This window comes from Ursus maritimus, unplaced genomic scaffold, assembly GCF_017311325.1.
Source record: "Ursus maritimus isolate PB19 unplaced genomic scaffold, ASM1731132v1 scaffold_15, whole genome shotgun sequence".
In the NCBI taxonomy this organism is placed as follows: Eukaryota; Metazoa; Chordata; class Mammalia; order Carnivora; family Ursidae; genus Ursus; species Ursus maritimus.
Window position 1 is genome coordinate 52630714 of NW_024423897.1, and position 21058 is coordinate 52651771.

The 21058-nt window shown below is 40.8% G+C and overlaps 1 protein-coding gene across 2 annotated transcripts in view; it reads left to right on the forward strand.

The window, feature by feature from the left end:
• Positions 1 to 21058, forward strand: part of DNAH5 (dynein axonemal heavy chain 5) — a 209694-nt gene that overhangs the window by 175746 nt on the left and 12890 nt on the right. For both annotated transcript variants that reach the window (XM_008689897.2, XM_008689898.2), the window contains exons 66-74: positions 524 to 767; positions 1993 to 2107; positions 2590 to 2780; positions 6770 to 6891; positions 8554 to 8703; positions 12802 to 13047; positions 16697 to 16916; positions 18052 to 18257; positions 19077 to 19280. In XM_008689897.2, coding sequence (XP_008688119.2) covers positions 524 to 767; positions 1993 to 2107; positions 2590 to 2780; positions 6770 to 6891; positions 8554 to 8703; positions 12802 to 13047; positions 16697 to 16916; positions 18052 to 18257; positions 19077 to 19280 — 1698 coding nt within the window. The remainder of the gene's footprint in view (positions 1 to 523; positions 768 to 1992; positions 2108 to 2589; positions 2781 to 6769; positions 6892 to 8553; positions 8704 to 12801; positions 13048 to 16696; positions 16917 to 18051; positions 18258 to 19076; positions 19281 to 21058) is intronic.

Genomic DNA, 21058 nt, shown 5'->3' on the forward strand with positions numbered 1-21058 from the left:
AGAGTTTCCATTTTAAAGGTACCTTCAGCAGCCGTGTGGATTGTTTCCCTAACTTTTTGGACACTTGTTTTTCAGGGGATTGGATATTTCAACCAGCAAGTTGAAAATAATCACATTCAGACAACAACAGAGCTCTTATTAACAAGAAACTAAACAGAAGAAAATGTATTTAATCTGAGAGGTCGATATGTGTCTTCAAATATATTCCAATGTATTTTCAAACATTTTTCACTTTCAAAACAAGCTTACATATAATCACAAAGGTCACTTAAAATGATTTGACTTTAGGAAATAAATAGATGGTCCAGGGGATAGTGGTAGTGTTTTTAGCAAATTTCATGTTATTTGCCACCCATTCTTCTTTCCTCCATTAATTCTCCTCCTCTTCTTATTTTGATGGATTTCCTGCAGTCCAGTATGATAACTACAGTACGGGAGAGCAGCCCTGTAGGCTAACTTTTTCAGAAATGGCCAAACAATAGTTGTTAATTAAGGAGGAAAATATCTTTATGCAAATTAACAGGAATTGGAGAAAGAGAGAACTCATCTCATGGAAGATGTAACTGCAAACAAAAGAAAGATGAAGCAGCTGGAAGATAATTTGCTTTACCGGCTGACGAGTACCCAGGGGTCCCTGGTGGAGGACGAGGGTCTCATTGTTGTGCTGAGTAACACAAAAAAGACCGCGGAAGAGGTGACACAGAAGCTGGAAATTTCGGCTGAGACAGAAATTCAAATTAACTCAGCCCGGGAGGAATACAGACCTGGTGAGTTTGGTAATGAAAGACAAATGTCACAGGAAAATGAAATGAGAAAAAAACAAAAATCGGAGAAATCGGAGGAATGAAGGACGTTAATGCAAATGGCTGCACAAGGTGGGGTGGCCGTCCACGTTTTGTGGCATCGCTTTGGGACAATTCAGTAAAACTGAGATGAAAAAAATTCATAATGGTGTAACTTTTCTAGGTGCTTATAATTCTTGTGAGTTGGCAAATTCTTTAAACTTAGAAAGTAAAGAGGAAGAATTTCTAAAGAACATCTGACTACCATTTTGAAATCTGAGGAATTAGTGTAGCATTTTTGGGCTGCTCACTAATTTTGTATCATTTGGTAACAATCAGCCAGTATGTTATGTTTGCGGTCTTCGAATTAGGAAGGTAATTAGGAAGGTAATCCTTGGTCACACCCGCGTGCTTTGGTCTTACCCACCAATTTGCAAATCAGTGTTGTTCACGGGTTACAAGAGGGACCTGCCGAATGAGAGACTATGGACTCTAAGAAACAAGCTGAGGGCTTCAGAGGGGAGGGGGTGGGGGAATGGGATAGGCTGGTGATGGGTAGTAAGGAGGGCACGTATTGCATGGTGCATTGAGTGTTATACGCAACTAATGAATCATCGAACTTTACATCAAAAACCAGGGATGTACTGTATGGTGACTAACATAATAAAAAATATTATTATAATAAAAAAAAAGAGGGACCTGCTGGAAGAATTCAGTTTCCTTTAGAAAAATGTATCATTCTTTCTCCAAAAACAATCCAAGCAGTAGCACTTGCCGGAGAGGCAGGGGCACCATCTTTGCCATACCTTGTTTTGCCAACCCGAGGCCAAGCTTAGTCGGGGCTTCTTCACGGAGCTGAAGAATGAGGTCCATACGATGCCTGCACAATTTGCCAGGCAGTACAGTTTTTCCTATCCCATCGATTGCCTTTTCTGCCTATGAAAAAATAGAATAAAATCTATTTATAAGGGATCTGGAAGTTCTAACACAGAAAATACCACTTGATGAACACAAACAGCAGACTGCTTACACAAGGCTTATAAAGAAGAATTAAATAGGTATCAGGAGCCTTGCTCCAGACTCCCAGTGCTGTAGATAGTCATTGAGAAAACACAAGTGAAACCCGTTTTCATTTAGAGTTTAGGCTGGTCTGCGCACGGGTCATGTGTTTTCCACCCCGTAGCACACACAACCTTGCTCTGTCTTTCAGTGGCGACGCGAGGCAGCATCCTTTACTTCCTCATCACTGAGATGCGCTTGGTTAATGAAATGTATCAGACTTCACTCCGCCAGTTTCTGGCCTTGTTTGACCTTTCCTTAGCCAGGTACGTCCATACTCAGGAAGCGCAGCTGAATTTTCTATCTGCGGGCTAGAATGATGACATTGTATTTATAACTTCTTTTCTTTTTTGCTACTGAGTCTTCTTTTAAAATCTCAGTTTAGTGTAATTACCAGTGTGTTAACACATCATTCTCATTTGTCCTTTTACGCTCAGAGACAGCTCTACCAGCTCTTCATCCATGGATTGATTCCTTGGGTTTCATGTATTTCTGTTAAATAAGAAAATTCCCAACACATTGTTGTGAGCGATATAATACCTCGCTGGTAAAGCTGATTTAGACAGCATTGAGGATTCTGTTATGTTATTTTGTGTTGAGAGAATTATTTTAGATTTAGGATGCTTTTATTCTTATGCCTATAAAAGAGCTGGCCCTCCAAAGTTACCTATTCTCCATTAAAGACGTTTTTTATGGACAATGCAAAAGGGTAGTGGGATAAGCCTGATTTAAACATTCTCTCCTCCAGGTCTGTCAAGAGCCCAATTACGAGCAAGAGGATTGCTAATATCATTGAGCATATGACTTATGAGGTTTATAAGTATGCAGCCCGGGGCTTGTATGAGGAACACAAATTCCTGTTCACCTTGCTGCTTACCCTGAAGATCGACATCCAGAGGAACCGAATCAAGCATGAAGAGTTTCTCACCCTTATTAAAGGTCAGTATGATAGTAGAAAGCGTTGTACACAGGTCCAGATGTAGAAATCACTTGAAGGTGCTGTGCGGTATTTTTTTTTTCTGCCTTTAACAGTTTCCTTGCATTTCGTTGAAGATTGCACATATGTGAAATATTTTATTTGTTCATTTATTGCATGAATATTTATTGAGAGCCTACTGCGTGCTAAGGCACAGTAGGGGCACTTGGGGGCACATAATAAAACAGTAAGTAAATGATGTAGAAAGTGAGAAGCTTGTAGGTACTATGGGCAAAAACAGCAGGATGAGGGAGATGGGGAGTTAACAGCGTGTGCAGAGCCGGTGAGGGCAGTTACAGTTTTAAATGGATACCTAATTTAGTGGGATACCTAATGGGGTAGGCCTCCCACTGGCCCTGGGGACAGGCAGAGGGGGAGTGTCAAAGACAGAGGAGATGGCATCAAGGTGCCGGAGGGGGCAAGCCCAGTATGACGGAGGCTGGAGCCACGGTGTGTGTGTGGGGGGGCGATTGTGGAGCTCATTCCCCTAGAAATTTATTCTGTATCTGTTGAATTCACGGGCAGGTCTCTTGCGCCACTGCACAAGACCGCCCAGGGAAGGCTAGGAAACACATTTGCTATCACATTCTTGAATATCTGGACAAAAAAATAGTTAAAGTAATTGTGGAAATGTTGCTGGGGTCTAAGTCGCTTTATCTGCCATATCTTTCTAAGCAAAAGTTTATCTTTATAGATGAGACGTAATTTTATCTACAGTGGATGGGGAGAGATTTTCATGTTCACCTGGAGAGTAGATTTGCAGAGGAACCTGAAGAGGGCGCTGAAGGGGCAGGAGGGAGGAGTGTGGCTATGCACGTGCTGTGCCCTGGGGGGTGTAGGTCCGCAGTCCTATGTGACCAGATGTGTGTTCGTGTTTGTATAAATATGCATTTGCACACATCTCTTATAGAAACAACAAAGAATCATTTGGTTAGACTTGAACTTAGAAATGTATGATTTACAGACAATTTTTCTCTCTTTCTCTCTCTCTTTCTCTTAATTCTTTGCCTCCAACCCTTGAACTCCTGCTCCTTTATTTTCCAAGCTTTCTTAATCAGAGCATGGGGATGATGAATGAACTGGGGAGACATTCCTGAGGGAGATGTGTAGGTGTAGGGATTGACTTCTTCACTGAGCCCTTCAAATTGTACTGATTCCTGGTCTCATTGACTGGTCCTCCGGCTGATGGAGATTTCCTGTGGCAAGTTGTTCCCGACATCTCAATTCAGGCATGAGATGCATTCCCTCACGAAATGCATCCAGGTCTGGTTGAGATGCTAGGAAGTGTGTTACTGTTCGGCGCGATGATCGCAGACGTGGGATTGAGAGTTAGGACGACTCTAAGTGAAAATAGTGGCTTTGCCAATTTCTTGACGAGTGTCTCCAGCAGGTTCTTTAACCTTTTAGGCTTCAGCCTCCCCTGCCATAAAACAAGGGTGGTCAAATCTATATCATCGGATGATTGAGAGGTCGCACAATTTGTGTAAATACTGGTACATAGGATATATTCAGCAAACGATAGGCATCGTTATATTATCTGTAGTATTTTAGTTTGTTTTGATTAGTCTGAGGCTTGTATAGGCTGGACTGGTTTTGTATAGACTGGCTTGTATAGGCTGACTGGTTTTTGGAATTCAGCAGTTTTATAATGCTGCTTTATGAAATGGAGTGTCGGAGGAAGTTTTGCAAGGCAGTTATGTTTTAAGGTTGCTCATTGCTGGGGATGTTGGTGAGAGTGACCGACTGCATGGGTGAACCCCCTCTGCTAGGACTTTAAAATCACTTGATCAAAAATGTTAGAGAGCAACAGTGTTTGGATACCGGCCTTCATTTGCTCATTTCTAAGATGAAAGGGGATCAGCCCAGATGACTTTCTAAGTCTGCTTTAGCCATACCACCTTATAATTGCGTGGTATCACCTGTAGAAATTTTTCATTGTAAGAACCTATCATTTTTATGAAGTATTATGGTACAAATTCAAACCTACTTTTTCGCAAAGTAAGGGTTTATAGAATGAAGGCGATGGCATAACTCTCAATCACCTTGAGAATTTATTTGGAGTTATACCTATCCCGACTGTTCATTCATCAGAAGTATATTTAATCTGGTACCATATTATCCAGAAATATGTCTGCCCCTGACCCATTACCGTTATCCTCTGTGGCCCATTGTACACTTTTGAGGCAGGCAAGATATTCATGCCACAGTTTTACCCTCTACTAAATGATGAATAATGCTTTGGTTGCAGGGAATACCCTTTCCTTCCTGTAAATAGCTTCTCCCTAACTCTCTGGTGAATCTTATTCTTTTGAGTTTGTTAGAAAATGGACAGTTTCCATGGAAATTGGTATAACATTTTTCAACACCATGCCATTGTCCTCAGGTCTTTAACTGCTCTCTGCCATTAAGGCAATCTGTTTTGATTTGGTGACTTAATAATCTTATCGAAATCGCTTCAAGGCCATGCTTACCTTGTTGGAAATATACTAAGATGGATTTGGCCCAAAGATAGTAATTTAGTGGGTCCATGGTCCTGGCTAAAGTAGAGATCGGTTCAATAAATATCTTGAGTTTTATTATTTGTTCATGACCTGCTCCGTTCAAAAAAAAAGATTTTAAAGGTAGCCAAATGAATTGGTTATATCCTTTTAAGAATTATGCTTAGTGTGTATTTTCCTTGAAACATTTTAATAGATGCTATTTATTAAACAGTATATTTCATCCTATAAAGAATTTCTAAACCTTTCTTTGACTTAAAATATGATTGTTTACACATTTAGTTCTTCTGAGGTGGGCAACAATAACATTTTAAGGTGTCATTTATTTTATGGTGCTGTGAGAGTTATGTGAGTTACATGAACTTAGGTAAATCAGCAGCAGCAAGGTGAGTCACTATGCCATGGAAATGTTTGCTGTGTTAGATTGAGCAAAAATAAGTGATACAGCACACGATCCTTGGGCGTGCTCAAAATGGATATAAATAATACGCTGATTTATAGAAGAGAACCTTTTAAACACATGTAGCGCTGCTGACATTTTTAGATAAATTCTGTCCTTGAAAGAGCTTGTGCCAACATCAAGCAGTTCTTAATGTTGACAATAGCTGCTCATTTAGTGACCCTCTGCTGGGGTCTTGATCCTGTTTTGTGTGCTTTACATACATATTTTCTCTCATTCTATCATCATCACAACACCCAGGCTTCATTATTCCCTGTGTACATATTTGGAAACAGAGACCCAGACAGATGAGCTGCCTTGTCCTAGACCTTGGCCACGTAGAGCTAGGACAGAATCCAGCATCCCCCTTCCACACCTATGTTGCTGATTCTTAAGTGTGTTTTTCTAAAATCATCTATTCCTTTATTCAATTTTATTATTTTTATTTTTTTAAAGATTTTATTTATTTATTTGACAAAGAGAGAGAGAGACAGCCAGCGAGAGAAGGAACACAAGCAGGGGGAGTGGGAGAGGGAGAAGCAGGCTCCCAGCAGAGGAGCCCTACGTGGGGCTCGATCCCAGGACTCTGGGATCACGCCCTGAGCCAAAGGCAGATGCTTAATGACTGAGCCACCCAGGCGCCCCCCTTTATTCAATTTTAAAGCTTGTTCATTACTATGACATATTTCTAAGCCTAAAAAATGATAAGGTAGTGGGGTGCCAGGGTGGCTCAGTCGGTTAAACGTTGAACTTTGGCCCAGGTCATGATCTCAGGGTCCTGGGATCGAGCCATATGTCAGGTTCCCTGCTCAGCAAGGAGTGTGCTTATCCCTCTGCCCCTCCCCCTGCTCATGCTCTCTCTGTCTTTGTCTCTCTCAAAATAATAAATTAAATCTTTAAAAAATGTCAAGGTAGTAAAATAATTAAAGGTGTAAGAAAAAGTTTTTGTATATAAATATATTGTTTTAAAGTAAAGAAAGAAAAATCTAGTAACTTTCTATGTTTAATTTTAAAGGAGGTGCCTCCTTGGACCTTAAAGCTTGTCCTCCTAAACCATCTAAGTGGATCCTGGACATGACCTGGCTGAATTTGGTGGAACTCAGCAAACTCAGACAGTTTTCAGATGTCCTTGATCAGGTAACTTGTGCTTTGAATAAACTTATGACAATGTCGCAGGGAGCAGCTTTCTGATTGGTCACTAGTTACGGTATTTGTGGAAGAGAGAGGTCAATATCACCAACTGGAGATCCTCAAGTGGGAAAACTGAGAGATTTAATGAAATCAGTAGACATATTTAAGAGGTTTTGCTGTCTTCCTGGAGATTAAATGAAAAGAAATATGAACAGCCTGCCTCTAAATGCTAGAGATCCTTTTCTCGCCTCTTGTTCTTTTCTTCTTCCTCCTCTCTTGTCCTCCCATGATATGGCCTTAGCCAGGTGTCTGGGCATTAATCTGATGCTAATCCTCAGTCCCTCATCTTTAAAAGTTATTACCCTGTCATAACCAGGAGTTCCTGATGAATTGTGTATGTGCTGGGATCATGGATGTTGGGTCTGGAGAACTGAATTGAGACAAACCAGGGAATATATTCTTGAGAATCAGATGACCAGAGAGTAGTCACACTGAGAGCAAAGTGGCTTTATTCAGCCACAAGCTCTAGGCCTTTTATGACCAGAAAATGTGCTAAGGTTGGTTCTTGACTTTCCCAGTTTAGGTTGACCAGAAGCTTACTATTTGGCTCTATCTGTATGTTTTGGCTTATGTCTGGTGATCTGGGTTATTTCTACCATATAATTTAACCCATTCTTTTGGGTTAAATAACTTTCATTTGGGTGGTTTTAATGCACTCTAGCGTGTTCCCCTATGAGATGACTCCTAGTGACATTTCCCCAACTAATATCTGTTACTGAAGTTGCTGTCTTCTGGAGATTGTCTTATGCCTGAAATCCCTCCACATCATGTAGTCTTTCATGATTAAGGGAGATTATTACTTTTTATTCGTACGCAATACTTTCTAAATATGAATCTGGAATGTTTTTCCCTTTGATTAGGCCTCTAAGAAATCTATCCGGGGCTTTAATCAAGGGGAATATACCAGATAATATTGGATTATATTTATCTGCAGACACTGTTTGTTTGCTCTATGTTTTGAAGATGATTGCCCATGGAATGCTGTCTCTGTTCTTAAGCTCCAAAGGATAATGGACTGTATTCTCTTCCTCTTTATCAATTGTGTAAAGGAAGCATGTGTGTCATTATTCATTTGATGATGATATAAAGTCATATATTTCAAATTACTTGAGATTAATAGAGTATCGACCAAAAAGCTTTTCGTTCAATAATAAACATATATTAAATGTCTTTTTTTGTGCCAGGAGTGGTCCTGGGAAATGAGGAAACATACATTAATAAGTGAGTGAATTTGTTCCTGATCATGAGGAGATTTCGTGGAGCAAATCAGATTTCCTTAAAATAATGAAAATGAGCTTTCATTGATTTCTTTATTCCTTATAAATTTGTTACCACAAAGGCATTAGAAGAAATTAAACAACCGAAGGCTCTCCTTACTTCAGAAGCCAGCTGTAAGCTGGTGCTAATGCAGACTGGCTTCAGAGCAAATCACGTTTGATTTCAGACTGTCACACTTTTTGGTAATAGAATATCAAATTAAAAAAAAGTCAAGGGATATCATTCACTCGTGTCTGGAATAGTCAGAAGATTTGATGAAAAATATCCGTGAACTATTACTGAAAGATTTTTCTGTGCTGTGATGCAATTCTTATCCCCTGGTATTTTCAGATATCCAGAAATGAGAAAATGTGGAAAATTTGGTTTGATAAGGAAAACCCTGAGGAGGAACCCCTTCCAAATGCCTATGATAAATCTCTTGACTGCTTTAGACGTCTTCTCCTTATTAGATCCTGGTGTCCCGACAGAACCATTGCCCAGGTAAAAAGTTCATACTAGAAAAAATAGAATATTCTTAAAGATGTTTTTTTATTTTTAAATAATCCCCACACCCATCGTGGGGCTCAAACCTACTCCAACTCCATGGTCTAGAGTCACGTGCACCGCCAGCTGAGCCAGCCAGGCGCCCCTAGGAGAGTAGTTTTAAGGAGCATTTCCTTTTAAATTTAAAGAAATATTGACAGTTATTATACAGTTTCACTCATTTATGGAACACAAGAAATAGGAAGATCGGTAAGAGAAGGAAGGGAAGAATGAAGGGGGGTAAACAGAAGGGGGAATGAACCAAGAGAGACTGTGGACTCTGGGAAACAAAGCTGAGGGCTTCAGAGGGGAGGGAGGTGGGGGAATGGGATAGGCTGGTGATGGGTAGTAAGGAGGGCACATATTGCATGGTGCACTGGGTGTTATACGCAAATAATGAATCATGGAACTTTACATCAAAAACTAGGGATATACTGTGTAGTGACTAACATAACATAATAGAAAATTATTATTAAAAAAATAAATAAAATAAAAAATAAATTTAAAGAAATATTGAATATTTTAGTCCCTGTGAGAATTTTCTTGGAGGCTTCTACGGAATTTTCTGGTAATACCTATGTGACAAATGGGAAAGTAAACAAATGTAGCGACGTGTACATTTGTTTTTTTTTTTTTTTAAGATTTTATTTATTCATTCGACAGAGAGAGAGACAGCCAGCGAAAGAGGGAACACAAGCAGGGGGAGTGGGAGAGGAAGAAGCAGGCTCATAGCGGAAGAGCCTGATGTGGGGCTCGATCCCATAATGCCGGGATCACGCCCTGAGCCAAAGGCAGACGCTTAACCGCTGTGCCACCCAGGCGCCCCATGACGTGTACATTTGGGCTGAGTTAATAAACTTTTTTGGTCTAAATGGTGTAAGAGTGAATGAGAAAGCCATGTTTTTAAGGTCAGCTTATAGTTATGATGTAAAGGTAATGTATTACTCTTCCACACCATTTTTATATTAACTCAAAAATGATATGGCTGCCCCATTTTGTTAGTAGTAAAACAACGTTTCCTTAAGTAGGAAGGATATGGAAGCCTGGGAGGAGAGGTAGATTCCCAAATATACAGTTATAACCCCAGAAAGTCTTGGGACCTTTGATGCAAGAGTTGGCCTAAAACTCTTTCAGTTTTACATATGGCTTAAATGTAAATTCTGCCTCCAGAAGATCCATCTTTGCAAAGACCTTTAGTCTGCTGGCCTACTGTCATGGAAATGTCACTGCTAATAAGACTTGCCCGAGTCCTGCCTTCACAATGAAAAGTTTAGCTTTGAATATTCAGCTCAGGTGGATTCCTTAGGGGCTTCTCCAAACAAGCCATAGAGTAACAATATGCTGGGCTTATAACAGAATGTAGGAAGTTGTCCCCTCCACTATCCAGAGGGGGTGTTAAAAACATGGAATAACCACCTCCAAGTCCGTGTAGGTACCAGGGAATCATGAAAACAACTAGATTCAATGATTTATTGAGAGAAGAAAAATGAGTTTTGCAATGCAGGGCAACTGAGATCGCCCTTCCTTCAGTTTTTCTTCTCAACTTCATTACTTTTATCCTGCCCAAAAGATTTGTCAAACTGTTGCTTTAAGAACAGTGTAGAAGTTTCAAGTAGTTAGTTCTTTTCTTTTTCCTTTTCTTTTCTTTCTTTTTCTTTCTTTCTTTCTTTCTTTCTTTCTTTCTTTCTTTCTTTCTTTCTTTCTCCCTCTCTCTCTCCCTCTCTCTCTCTCTCTCTCTCTCCCTCTCTCTCTCTCTCTCACTTTCTCTTTCTTCCATTCCCTGTCTTCCTCCCTCCCTCTTTCCTTTCTCTCCCTTCTCTTTCTTTCTCCCTCCCTTTCCTCCTTCCTTCTCTCCCCTCTTTCTCTCTCCCTCTACTCTCTTCCTTCCTTCCTTTTTTTTCCCTTATGTAACACTTTATTTGGTTCAATGCCGAATTTAAGTCTACAAAGCTCTTTTGTAACTTTGTCATCTCTATCCTAGATTCTGTCATCTTTAGACTGACTGCAGCCATGCCTTCCTAACTGGGGTCTCCTCTTGTTCCTTCTTGCCCGCTCTAGTCGATCCTGTATATTCTAGAAGAAATGGAAATATGATTATGCTAGTCCTTGCTTTTTAAAGTCTTTTAATGGCTCATCAAGGCCTTTATGATAACACCCAAGTCTTAAGATCTGCAAGAGCCCTCTGGAAAAGTGTCCTCTCCTTTGAAATTCTTATACTCACATTACATGCCTTTTGTGATTTTCAACCAGACACCTTCTTGGGAAGCATATTAAAAGGTCTCCAGTCTGGATACATTCATTCAGTCCCCATTCCCCATAAGCAGCATCAGGCTTGTTCTCAGTATTTTGGCTGAGCATGACTGCCCATGTCAGGGGACGTTCAGCTGCCTGGTTGCAAAAACAGTACACTCTCAGAGAGTATGTCATGCCTCATACACATTGTGTCTCAGAAACACTCAGCGAAGAGGGTCAGAACAGGTGCAGAGGTTTACTTGTTTGTTTTTCATTGAAATCAGATACTGGGACAAAAATGTTCTTCAGGGATGTGTGAAGAGTAAGTTTTGACAATGTGGCACTCTATTTCCACTCGTGCCAATGAGGTATGCAGAAGCCTGGATACCCCACAGCTGGATCTTACATGAGTTATACTGGATATCCTTCTGTCCCCTCTTGGTGACTAGCTCTTTTCCGTTTCAAGGTCTCTGCATATATGCTGTCTGCATGGAATGCACACTACGCTGGCTTTCCTCCCTGTCCTCTTTGTCTAGATAAATCCCACTCATCATCCAAAGATCTGGATGAGTCTCTTATTGTAGCTACTCCCTTCCCACTCTAACCTGCAAAGAGGGTCAACATGAGTGGGGACATCATCCCAATTTTTAAGCTCAGAGTCCTGGGGTGTGACATTCACTTTGAGAATGCATAGCGCATAGCCAGATATTCAAAATGGAAGAAGAGCCTATATTACTGACTGAAATCAAACTTGGGGTGTTTTTAAGTCAAAGACAACAGTTTAACCAGCACCACTCTCACTTTGGCCCAGGTCTATCACAAGCCTCTCTGATTTAAGGGAAACCCTGCCTACAACCGTTTTGTGTTTCTCTGGAAATGGAAATGGGGTCCCACCAAGGCCCACCTCACCAAGGATCACCTTACCCAGCCCCTGGAAGGGTTAAAGGTCATGTTGCACCCATAGCTGGACTCTGCTTATTATGTGAGAGAGATTCTTCTGGGGAATCTCACTGGGGAGAGAAACTTGGGTTTAACTCCCATGGGGTAGGAGAAGAAAACAGAATAGGAAATTTTTCTTTGAGGGAACCCAATTTTTACCAGAGGGAGAATATAGACTAAAGGTTATACTCACAATAGTATTTTATTGATTACTTACTTTTCTTTGTTTGAAAAAGGACTATGTTGTTACTTGAAATATTTTTATTTAGTTGATAATATAGTTGACAAAATCTATGATATTATGAGCATGTATTTCAGTCAAAATAAAATTAATGATAAAGGGGATAAGCCAAAACTGGAAAGAGATCATAAGAATGATTAGGAGAATAGTTATGGACTAAATCTTTAAAACATTAATTAACTCATTTGGTAAGTATCTAATATATTTCATTCAACTAGAAGTCATTCAGTAATTATCTATTGATAAGTATCCATTAAATCTCAGGCATTGTGCTGCTTATTTGATTATTAGAATGCATATACATTTCCCTTAAAGCATCCTAAATAATAAAGTTCTCTAGTATTTTAAATTTTTTATGTACCAAGAAGTAGTCAGTGTATAGAAACAGGTTCCATACAAGGAGTCAGCCAACTTGGGTTCTGGTCTTTGAACTGTGTGATTCTGTGTTGGCAAATAACACAGCCTCTCCATCATCTATAGAGTGGAGATACAATAAGAAAAATGTCTCTGCCCTATTTCTCTGGCAGAGTTACTGTGGACACCATTGAGATAATCTACCAAAATGAATTTTGGAAGCCACCTCGCATCATAACACATGAAGGAGTTAGAATGAGTTTTAGTGACTCCTGTACTGTTTTCGGCAGGCCCGCAAGTACATCATGGACTCCATGGGAGAACGCTACGCAGAAGGAGTTATCCTGGACTTGGAAAAGACGTGGGAGGAATCTGATCCACGGACACCACTCATCTGTCTCCTGTCTATGGGCTCAGATCCCACAGATTCCATCATTGCCTTGGGGAAGAGATTAAAAATAGAAACCCGTTATGTGTCCATGGGCCAGGGCCAGGAGGTCCATGCGCGCAAGCTCTTACAGCAGACCATGGCGAATGTGAGGCCAAATGTCTACTTTTAGGTTATGTTGTTATTACAGGTTCTAGAATAGCAATGCAGAAAAGAACTTATGAATCATTAAGAGTTTAAATTTACGGGCTTTTTGCTGTTCACTAAACAGGGAAAAGTTTAATACCTATTAGAAAATTTTCATGGAAAATAGACACAGTTTTTTTCTGCTGAGCCTTGACTTACAGAAAACTTAACAAGAGCGTCTTATTTCCCAACCAGTTTGCATAATGTTAAGCCCCACTCTAGATCCCAAACCCTCAGGGGGGTCTACAGCCCCACCCCCTCTGTCATATACCCCAGCTCCTCTGCCATGATTCCAGCGCTGCTCTTGGAATCCCCAACACTCCAGAATCCACCACACCATGTCTTTCTTGAGTTCCAGAATATATAATCTGTGCTCTGAAGTCCTTCAGGCTTGGCCCAGATCCCAGAGGCCAGGAATCTGCCATTACCCTGTGGTGGTACCAGAGGTTTTAGGAAACCTGGCTTATGGCCTTCTAGGCTGGGGCTCCTAGCCGTCTGTGGCTTGCAAATTCTGTGGCATGCAGAGCATGCCGTGCTCAGGCCTCACCTGGAGGCCATCAAGTGCTGGAAACCACATGGTAGTCTTGCTAATGGAATAGTCAAGTCTAGACGTGGGGCACTTCCAGAGACTTAAATTAACTGAATGCACAAGGTCTTCCATTTCATCTCTAGAATTCCATCTCTGGGACAGGGCACTCATGTGTTTACTCTGGTCTAGCCCTCTCTGGAGTGTCCAGCTCTGTCTGGAGGATCCCTTCACCCTTATTTCCCTCTTCCTCCACACTTTGGCCAAGCAAGGAGGGCAGAACGACTTGGTTTCTCATTCTTACTGGAGAACATGCAGTCTTGGTCTAGATGCCTTTCTGGCTTTTTAAAAATCAGACCCTACTCCTCCTTCCCTGAATTTGAACTCTCCCCCCATATCTCAGAACTCCTCTGTGCCCTCCAGGGAATCCCCCTGCTAAGGACAGAACTGGCTGTCTTTATACCACCCCTCACCTCCAACCACTAGGCCCACCATGAAACCACTGGATTCTAGGTCCTGGCCACTGAATCCAGAACCTCACTATTGTGCTGCCTCCTGGTCTCTTTCCTCTGGTCTAGAACTGAGCCCACTGGGTTCTAGAACCTCTGTATTTACCTTGTGGCTCTTTTATCCCCAAATTATGCCCCATCCCCTGCTTTGGTAAAGGTTGGGGGGGACTCACATGTGTGTGTGCCTTGTCTGAGCACTTGATATGCAACTGGGAAGGCAGCAGGGGTGGACTGAAGTGTGTCCAGAGATGAAAACATGCATCTATACTTAAGAACGCCAGGTCTGGAAGGGGTACCTAGGTGGCTCAGTTGATTAAGCATCCGACTCTTCATTTCAGCTCAGGTCATGATCTCAGGGTCCTGGGATTGAGCCCTGTGTTGGGCTCTGTGGAGTCTGCTTGGATTCTCAATCCCCTTTTCCTCTGCTCTTCCTCCCGCTCATTCTCTCTCTCTCTCTCTCTCTCCCTCCCTCCCTCCCTCCCTCCCTCCTTCTCTAAAATAAAGAAATAAAATCTTAAAAAGAATGACAGTTCTGGTCTGACCTGAGGGCTTAGTGAACTTCCACCCTGGCCTCTCCCTCCTCTTGGCCTCCTCCCTTTTCTCCCCTCCCTCCTTTTCACTTCCTCTGTTCCTCCCTCTATACTATACTATTACTGTGCTTAGAACAAAAACACCAACAATAACAGAACACCTATTTAACTCTAATTTAAAATAAAAAAGTATTTAATGATTGTTTCAGGCAACTAAATTAGAGTATAAATGGAATAATTTTAGCCTTTAGTTTATTCATGTTTCCTGTTTAGTAGTTTACTAAATCAAGTAAAAGAAAAAAAAAGTCTTATTATTAGCATGCTTATAACTTGTCAGAGATACTGTTTTTAAAAGTTTTGTAGGAAAGATTGGAGGCAAGGCACCTGGCTGGCTCAGTCAGTAGAGCCCACAACTCTTGATCTTGGGGTTATAGGTTCAAGCCCCATGTTAGATGTAGAGAGTACTTAAAAAGTAAAATCTTAATAAAAGAAAAAAAGGAAGAGGCAGTATGACAGAATGAACCAACTACCCAAGAATAGCAATATGGAAGAACACAAAACATTTAATATAGAATATGGTAATCCCACAGAAATAGCCTTGGCTAGTGGATTCCAGGGGGAGGGTGGAAACAGCAAACTTCTCACCTCAGATTCCCCAGCATGCTCGGTGACGGAGAGTGGCTCTACCATTTTTGTGGTTGTCATGTTTAATATGTAATTTATTTTAAGCTGACAACAATGCCTATTGAATTTTTCGAGGGACAAAAAAATTCTTATGCAGCAGTGCTATATACTCCTCAAGAAAATAGAAGGGGGTGTGTAGAATTTCACAGTGATCTGTTTAATGCTAAGATTTTAGATTTGGTGCTTGGTTTGTTTCTCGGAAAGAGAAATAACTCAGGCTGCACTTCTCAAATCTGAATGATCCAAAGTTACAGAGTCAAGAAAACAACTCGAGATTCTGATCTGGATATTATAGATCATTTTAGCAAAAATATTCTATAGATTAGATACTGAGTAAATTATTACAACATGATCTAAAGTATTGCCATGATCTAAAATTATTACAACATGATCTAAAATATTATAACATGATCTAAAATATTGCCTGTTGCTTTATACAAGGAACATTCTTATGCTCATAAAATGTATTATAGAAAAAGTTGGGCTTATTATTTTCTAAGGTTCTTGTTCTTAGAGTGGGCAGATTCCCCAGAGAAGGTTCTCCCACTTTCTAGAGGGTATACATCCTGCTGCCAGCATTTTGGGAACTCCATGGGAGAAGGGAGGGAATAGGTCTCAAAATTGAGTAAGTAGCCTTTCTTTCACCTGTCTTCAGTGAGGTTCCTAGACCCTTAATGTGCTGATGTCCTCCAGTGCAGACCCTGTCCATTGTACCTTCTAAAGAAAATCAGCTTTCCCCTCTTTCTTTAGGAAAGGCAGGAACATGTTGGGGGCTGGGCGCTCGGTCTCTTGTGTGAGCCCATCTTCTCCCCCACTTCCACAGAAACATCTCACGACCTGTTCTTGCGTGTTTGGAGTTATGTGGCATAAATCAGGTTACTTTTCAACTTTCCTTGAATGCCAGTTGAGGATTTAGCTTTCTTGAGTCTGTTTTAAATGTTACTGATATTGTCTTCGCCCTCTCTGTCCTTGTTCTTAAGAGTTCATGCCTTTAAAAATGTCCCTTCTTTTTGCTTCTCGTGGAACGTGGGAGGAAGCTGAAGTAAATGGATTTTTCACTCAACCATCTGTACGTGGTAGTGATGTTATCTCTTTTGAGGCCACTCTGGTTATTTTCATGACTCCTACCGTATATTATCATTTGGCATGCTAGTATGCCATGGGACAAATGCGTGGAACAAGAAAAAAATACACTTATCTCAACTAAACGTTATTGTATCCATAGATTTGACCTGGATTAATTTAGTGGTTAGTGTGCTTCTCTGTTAAATTTTAATCACTTACTTTCTAAAGAATGTATTAATTTAAATCTCTGGGTGAAACACGAAATAGTCTCATCTCCATTTACTGTTGTTGACTTAGGGCGGATGGGCTCTTCTACAGAACTGCCATCTGGGGCTCGATTTCATGGATGAGCTAATGGACATAATTATAGAAACCGAGACTGTACATGATGCTTTCCGCCTCTGGATGACCACCGAAGTTCATAAGCACTTTCCCATTACACTCCTTCAGATGGCCATTAAATTTGCCAATGAGCCTCCACAGGGCCTCCGGGCAGGATTGAAAAGAACATATGGTGGTGAGTCGAGGAATACTTCCAAGTTTATGGGACTTTCTATACTTAAATTTGTTGTCTTAAAGAAACTGTAAAAACAATGAGATAAGAGGGAACTATAGCAAATTGTACTATTATTTAACATGATGGGGAGACGATGGCACCTTGTCATGTCCACATGGAGTGTGCTCTGGTGGCCTTCAGGCATCAGAGCTCACCATTATCCACCTTGAATTTTTCCCGTTTTCCCCATATTGCTCTGCTTTGGCCTGTGCTGTCTCCAGCTAGACACCTGCCTTTTTATGTTAACATAATTTTGTCATTTATGGTCTTCATGCTCCATACCTAAAGTTGGCCAAGAGGAGAGGCTGAATTCAAGTTATGACCTGCCTCCGTTTCAGGAAGCCATCGGAACAATCTAGTTTTTATTGAGTTGCTAACAAGGCTCAGATTCTTGTCAGGCTACGAGGTAATATGGGGATAAAATAGGTGTGGAAGGATGAGGACAGTAAAAAAATTCTAAATAAAAAATATGCAATTTTATATGTAATATAATACATACACATATATAATAATTATAATTATTATTTGGGAAATATACTCAGCTTGTGGTGACTTCTATAACACACTGTTTTAATTAATATTAAATTGTTAGTAGTATATACAGAAGCCCATTGAACCTGAGTACATGCTCCAAATAATAATAATAACAATAATTAGTAGTAGTAGTAGTTTTAGCAGTGGCATTTATAATACTAGTATTATATTAAATGATATATTATTAAATTATTAGATATTAAATACTAATAATACTGTTGGTATTTAAAATACTAGTATTTTAGTAATAGTATTCATTTTACTGCCATCCTTCTTCCATCTCTAGGTTATCCCCACTGTATCTTGTCAGACTGGCAGGAACTTGACCCATGTTAGCCAGTCCCTCAACCACCTCCCCCAATATCTTTGCTTTTCAGAGAGAAACACCCCCTAGACACCCAAAAGTTAAAGTATAATTGTCATACAAATGTGATAAAAATAATTCAAGATAAGTGAATTTTGCTACCAGAAATTTACAAAAATACTTAATAACTTGTAAGTGTAATAAAAAATAAAGGTGTGTGAGTGACGATACAGGTTTTCACCCCACCGACCACGACAGGTGTGAGCCAGGACCTGCTGGACGTGAGCACTGCAGCCCAGTGGAAACCCATGCTCTATGCTGTGGCTTTCCTGCACTCCACAGTCCAGGAGAGGAGGAAGTTCGGTCCTCTGGGGTGGAACATCCCCTACGAATTTAATCAGGCCGACTTCAATGCCACCGTGCAGTTCATCCAAAACCACTTAGATGACATGGATGTCAAAAAGGTACTGTGTGTGCGCCGCCTCGCGCTGCCGTGGCTGTGGGCGCGGGTCCTCAAGCTCACGCAGTACCTGCCCAGCTTGGGGATCGATCCTGTGACAGTGATGATTTTCTGTGCTCGCAAAGTCCTATCTTTAAGTCACGGCAACTGGGCCACACTTGCCTCTGGATTTTGGATGAAAAAATGAGCCAATTTTGATTATCTTTTTATTTCTCAAAGCCAAGTTGAAATTACATGTAAGGCAAAAGGGTTGAATGGGAGGAGGAAAGGGTGAGAAAACTTGTTTTTTTTAAATCTTAAAAAATAGGCGTGCCTGGGTGGCCCAGTTGGTTAGCGTCTGCCTTCAGCTCAGATCGTGATCCCGAGGTCCTGGGATAGAGCCCCGCATCCAGCTTCCTGCTCAGCGGGGAGCCTGCTTCTCCCTCTTCTCCCCACGCTATTTCTGTCTCTCTCTCTCTCAAAGAAATAAATAAAATCTTAAAAAAATAAAATCTTAAAAAATGAAAATGAAAGTCTAGATCACTTTTAAAGCATGTGCTTTTTAAAGAGCTGCCTCACTATTCTCCAAAACTATCTTTTTTTGGGTTGAAATTAAAGTATGAAAGCATATGAATGCACCAAAGGAGTCTATTTCAAATCATGAGCAGGAACTTTGAGTAATCTTCAGGGTTTGTCTCTATCATTTTCTTCCTGCACTTTTAATATTACTGATGAAGAATGAATGAATGACACTGGTGACCACGAATCCACAGATGTTGCCTGGCGGGGAAAATCAGGATGAGCCAGTAGTCGTTCTACATAAGTCCTCTGTCAATGTCCGCAGGGCGTCTCCTGGACCACCATCCGCTACATGGTAGGAGAGATTCAGTACGGGGGCAGAGTCACTGATGACTACGATAAGAGGTTGCTGAACGCATTTGCTAAGGTCTGGTTCAGTGAAAATATGTTTGGATCAGATTTCAGCTTTTACCAAGGATATAATATTCCGAAATGCAACACAGTGGATAACTATCTTCAATATATCCAGGTTCGTCCACTTCAGAATTATATGCAGAGAGCAAATATCTACAGCCTATTGACCACTTTGACATTTATTTACACGGCAAACACTGCTTTTAAAATAAATTTTAATGTTGATACATACTCTCACTGTAAGTGCTTTCTTCATATGTTTATAGTCACCTAATGTTTAAAATGTTTCTATTTGTTCTGAGTGTGTGCTTTGTATGCATTCCCTCCCTCCCTTCTCTTTTATACCTCCATGAAGAATATTCTTTGGGGATATGACAGACTGGGCAGATTTTGAACTAGGGAAACTACATAAATCCGTGGGAACTCTGGAGACTTCAGCTACTTGTGATAATACGGTAAAGGCCACTTCTGGACTCATGCTGAGACTTCTGGTCCTTAATCCTGGCCAAATGGATAACATCTGAGTGTATTCAGGAACCCGCTTTGCATAGGAACCTCCTTCCTCAACCTGGGCGCCAGCGACATTCGGGGGGCGGGGGTTCTTCTTGGCGGTGGGGGGCTGTCCTTTGTAGAGTGGTTAGCAGCACCCCTGGCCTCTCCCCACTAGATGTCAGCAGCACCCCTCACCCCCATCCTGTTGTGACAACCAAAAATGTCTCCAGACATGCCAAATGTCCCCTGGGGGCAAAATCACCCCTGGCTGAGAAGTGCTGCTCTAAGAAGAAATAAAATTTTGACAGGAAATTTGGGGGAAAAGATCTGATTTGTGTTTAAAGGTAACTACATTTTCTGTCACTATACCTTGAATTCATTAGATTATTATTTAGAAATCTCTTTTAGAGCGCCTGGGTGGCTCAGTCAGTTAAGTATCTGCCTTCGGCTCAGGTCATGATCTCGGGGTCCTGGGATCGAGCCCCACGTTGGGGCTCCCTACTCATCGGGGAGTCTGCTTCTCCGTCTCCCGCTGCCACTCCCCCTGCTTGTGCTCTCTCTCTCTCTTGCTCTATCTCTTTAACAAATACATAAATAAAATCTTTTTTTTTTTTTTTAAAGAAATCCCTTTTGCCTCTAGCTGAGATTTATCTGAGTGAACAGACTAAAGCCCAATGGCCCCAAAGGGCTAAATTTATCAGTACGTTTAGAGGTTCTGTGATATATGAATGTAATGAGTTTAGCATATATTACCACCTCTACACTTTTATTAATTCACATTAACAAATATATTTGTCTTAACTGTACTATATATGTCTTTAAATCATTAGCACTGAATACAAATTGCCTGCGAAGATATGAATTTAGATATGCCGGCACCTGCATTTATTTATATGTACCTCATTTCACAATGGACTTGAGGTTGTTCGTAAGAAGACATTATGTAAAAAGGAATAAAATAAGGGAGGAGATTGCAGGAAAAATCTGACACAATAATAGAGTTAGGATACAATTCACACATAGAAACAAATGTCAAATTTAGGTACACTTTCTTTTCTTTCCAATAGCGGTGTTCTTCGCCTGCTTGTGCTGCTTCTGAATGTCTCTTGCTGTCTGCTTTTCTCCCGGACGTGGTCGCTCTCGATATTCCTCTTTTCCTCGTCTCCATCTTTCTTCCTGGGAGAGTACAGCTCCCACCTGCGGCCTTCTTTGGGCCATGATGGCTAATACTGTCATTTTCTGGCACCTTAAAAACATAGGAACCATTAGTTACACCACATTTGTTTAAATGATTGGTTCGAAATAGACCTTCAGAAAACAAAATACTAATCCATAGCTCCCTTTCTGTTTCACTTTTTCTAAAACAAGGCAGTATCTCTGTGATTAAATTTGCTTGACATT